At 37.2% G+C, this 4,296-nt stretch overlaps 2 protein-coding genes across 2 annotated transcripts; both read right to left on the reverse strand.

Annotated features, from left to right (window-relative positions):
- Positions 1–290: 290 nt before the first annotated feature.
- LOC148032678 (uncharacterized) lies at positions 291–1,868 on the reverse strand. Its single transcript, XM_087683950.1, has one exon. It carries the CDS (start codon positions 1,866–1,868, stop codon positions 291–293), a length of 1,578 nt encoding a protein of 525 aa, XP_087540076.1.
- Positions 1,869–2,451: 583 nt separating this feature from the next.
- LOC148032679 (uncharacterized) lies at positions 2,452–3,441 on the reverse strand. The gene has a single exon (XM_087683951.1). The coding sequence runs from the start codon at positions 3,439–3,441 to the stop codon at positions 2,452–2,454; it is 990 nt and encodes a 329-aa protein (XP_087540077.1).
- Between the last annotated feature and the right edge of the window lie 855 nt (positions 3,442–4,296).

Consider the following 4,296-nt stretch of genomic DNA (forward strand, 5'->3'; position numbering starts at 1 on the left):
TTCTCATATAGTAAAACAAACATACGTTTAACTCTACATAAAATCATGAATATCTATCCATACATGAGAGATATGATTAAAACCTTAAAGTATTAAATCAGAGAAAATAAGTCAAACTTGCTTTTCATCGACGAAGAACTTAATACTGAAAAAGAGCATAAGAAAGTACAACACTACATTTTATAGATATGTGAACAAAGAAGAAAAAAAGGCTTTGATTGTATTGAAATAAAAATATTATGCAAATATAATATGAGAGAACAAAGATTACACTTTTGAAAATATAGAGGTTACAATACTTTCTGTAAAACTTCTTTATATACAATATTGATGGTACCATTTACCATGCCCTCTTTCTCATCAATCAAGACTTTCAATCTGTCCGGAGACTTTACTCTTGAGAAAGCAACATAGAGTTGACCATGAGTAAAGACTAGGGTTTTTAGATATATCCCCAAACATGATAACGTTTGGCCTTGAGATTTGTTGATTGTCATTGCAAATGCCAAACGGACTAGGAATTGCAAGTGTTTCATTGAGAAAGGAAGTTCCAGTGTAGTTGGGATGAAAGTTATCCTTGGGATAAAAACTCTGTCACCAATATTGGTCCTTGTAATTATCTCTGCATCAATGACCTTGTTATTGAAAGCCTTGCATACCAGCCTAGTACCATTGCATAAACCTTTAGAAGAATTCAAGTTCCTGAGCAATATTATTGGAGCATTTACTTTGAGCAGCAAGATATGAGGAGAAATACCTCCACTGAGGTCAAGGGAATTTAGATATTCCACAGAATAGAGGAATGAGTTCTCCTCAGTTCTATCCACAGAATCAGCACTGTAGTATTGTTTAACCTCTCCCGACATCAGCTGCAATGCATGATTGTTTATCATTTCCACATCATTGTTTCGAGGTGTAAGAATGGCACGTTCACTAAAGAACGTTTTGTAATCAATTACACAATTCATTTCACGATAGACAAAATTGATCAAGTCTTGCATAGATCCTCCCTTTAACAACAATGCAGGTGGAATTTGCAATATATTATTAGTATGTGTCAAATCTTTTCCATCTCCAATGTCTTGCAACCATGCAACAAAGTGATCCTGATCTGATGCGACCCGCATATTCTGTGTAAGTTTCAAAACATTGAAATATTGCCACAAATTGGAACAACATATAGCAGCACCGACAATATCCTCACGGGTACCCTTTGGTACAATAGGTAATATTTGCCTAAAATCTCCACCTAGTAGAATAACTTTACCACCAAATGGCATATCACACTGCATTATATCCTTTAAAGTTCTGTCCAGTGCCTCAAATGTATTACGATGCAACATAGGAGCTTCATCCCACAAAATAAGACTTGCCTCTTTTAATAGTACTGCAAGGTGACTTTGAACAAGTATATTGCATGTAGAATTATTATCTGCTTGCAATGGAATTTTGAACTTTGAATGGGCAGTACGACCATGTGGCAAAAGCAATGCAGCAATACCAAAGGATGCTGTAGCTATGGCAATGCGACCTTGACTGCGAAGCTTTGCAAGCAAACATTTGTATAGGAATGTTTTTTCAGAACCGCTTGGGCCATCTAAGAAAAATGGTTTACCCAAACCACTATCAATAGCATTCATTATTTCCATAAAACAATTTCTTTGTCCATCATTCAACGTAGCTTGCATTGTTAAGAAGGTATTCTCTTGTTCTACCTTATCATATAGTTGTTCATCAAGGATCAAAGGATTTGTGTACTCTTGCATTGTCACCTCAGGCAATCCATGATACTCTGCCAAATTGCGTCCATGTTGATCTAAAAGTTTTTGAATATGCATCAACGCATGATTATTGGCCTCATCTTGCATATTAACATTTTGCCTATTTTGCAAGGAGAGTCGATGTTTTATATCCTCTGTCAGCGGAACTAAGAACTCTTCCCATAGAGCCCTAGGTCGGGTAGGCGAACAAAATACCAAGATGGATGCAAACAAATTTCTTAATTGAGCACCGGTTTGCATCAATGCAGCTTCACGCAAACACATTTGCCATTCATCATCTGTTTCAAACATTCCTTTTGCAATGCAAGCCTCCTTAAAAGTTGAATATACCACATTATCAACCGTACGCAATGCCTCAAAGGATGTGCACCCCTTGCATACAATGAGTAGTAGGCGCAAAGAGTATTTTTCTCCACACGTAGGTGAAACAAAGTATATTCGACCACATGTGTTTCCTTGCTTTCTCTTTGTCCATTTTTTTGTATGCATTCCAAACCCAAAACATTGGAAAGTCTTGATAGAGAATTGTATTAGTGTTAGGGTGCAAACGATTGCATGTAAACCATTCTGTGAGAGTTGTTTTTTGAGCATTTTCATTTTGCATCACATCACAAATGTTATCAGAGTCATGAAAGGAAACAATATTCTCTCCAGCTAAATGTATTTGCAATCATTGAATATCGGGTTTCTCATCATGAAGTTTGAATTCAAATATTTGCCAACATGCTTCAGAAGTTGAAATATATTGTGCATCTAAGTACCTGTCAATCTCATCAATATTTTGTGCATCAATATTTTCTGTGTCAATATCATTGGATCTGGAACCACGCGTACTTGTAAATCGAATGGTTGCTCGATCATGGCCCTTATATACATATTTATACAAATATTTGACAGTTGCAATTGTCGAGCAAACCGCAACATTTATGTGAGCACTATACTTGGAACTCAAATAAGGATTGTAAGGCACTATCCATCGGTTATCCAAGAGGTTACCATTAGCATTATGAGTCCTTCCATCCTCTCGACGTCTGTATAAAGGATAACCAGTTTTATCAACTGTAGTTGTATGTATAAACTTTATTGGATAATCCTTTATACACTTTCTGTCCACCATGCAAGCACTTTTTGGATTGAACTCACCACATGGACCATTTATGTTACATTTAGTAATAATTCGATACAAATCCGAAAACCTTTCCTTATCAAGTAGCTTAGTGCACACCAGTCTATCATAATGACATGCTTCTAGTGGCTTAAAGCGTGGTTCTAATATCAAGAGCGTATGTGAATGAGGCAAGCCTCTCTTTTGGAATTCTATGGCGGACACATATCCAGCAACTTTACCAAACAAGTCATTTTTCACTATCAACTGCATCATGTCCTTATGTTTCAAATGAAAAACTCTAGTAGTTAAATCTGGTCGATCATGTGCAGTTTGACCAGGCAACAAAGCATCTGTAATTTCAGACCACTTAGGATTGCATGTCATGGTGATAAACAAATCAGGTTTGCCTTTGCTACGCACAATTGCCATAGCATCTTGATATAATTGGTACATGAATCTTGGTCCACCTGTAAAGCTAGATGGCAATACTATTCTCCTACCCACACCAATCCCAGCGATATTAGTATCAACTACATCTGAACCATTGACCATATCAGCCAATCCCCTATACATTTCAACTCGCAATGTTGCTTGATTATGACGACACCAAGCCAATCTACATTGTTCAATGCTACAATAAGCATCGACAATGTATTGTTGTAGCAAGCGACCGCCACACAAAAGACATGCATTAGTATCATCTCGGATCTGAAGTCGAAAAGCGTAATACTACATTTGAGTGACACACTCTTTATTTGCAAGATTATTGGAATTAATATGAGCATCCATAAATGCATATGGAACTTTAGTATGCCATCCATCCTCTCCGTTTGGAAAAAGAAGAACATATAATAGTGGCATATATGCCTTGTGTAAGTTAGAAATATAAATCAAATGGCCTTGTCGTGTGCGAACTTGAATGCTACGATGATCAAGTGTATCATCATCACCTTGCCCAAGCATGATTGCAGCAACCTCACTTGCAGTGGGAACTGAATATCGTCTAGAGGTGGATCGATTTTGAAAAATGGACATTCTTATTTCTGGTCATGTACCATCTCAGTACTTGCACCATCAGTAGAAAGGCCTATGCGTAAAGGCCTGTGCATAAGCATTGTGATCATGCATCATTTGTTGAAGCTCAGTACTTGCACCTGCATTATGGATAGCTTCATCCTGTACTGGTCATGTACCATCTCAGTACTTGCACCTGCATTATGGATAGCTTCATTCTCTTCTTGAATAATGCAAGGCAATTGAACATCTAAGGACAGAAATGGTGCACCAGGCATTTGAGCACTTATATCAATTGTATTTGTTGTAGTGTGATGCAATTGTTGTAATTGCGTTCTTGCTCTTGCCATGTGTCTACATTTAGCTCTAGTAGCATCAAGCATTTGCCTACAA

This window comes from Lygodium microphyllum, chromosome 8 (genome assembly GCF_053477565.2).
Source record: "Lygodium microphyllum isolate KBCC chromosome 8, Lygodium_microphyllum_v1.1.10, whole genome shotgun sequence".
In the NCBI taxonomy this organism is placed as follows: domain Eukaryota; kingdom Viridiplantae; phylum Streptophyta; class Polypodiopsida; order Schizaeales; family Lygodiaceae; genus Lygodium; species Lygodium microphyllum.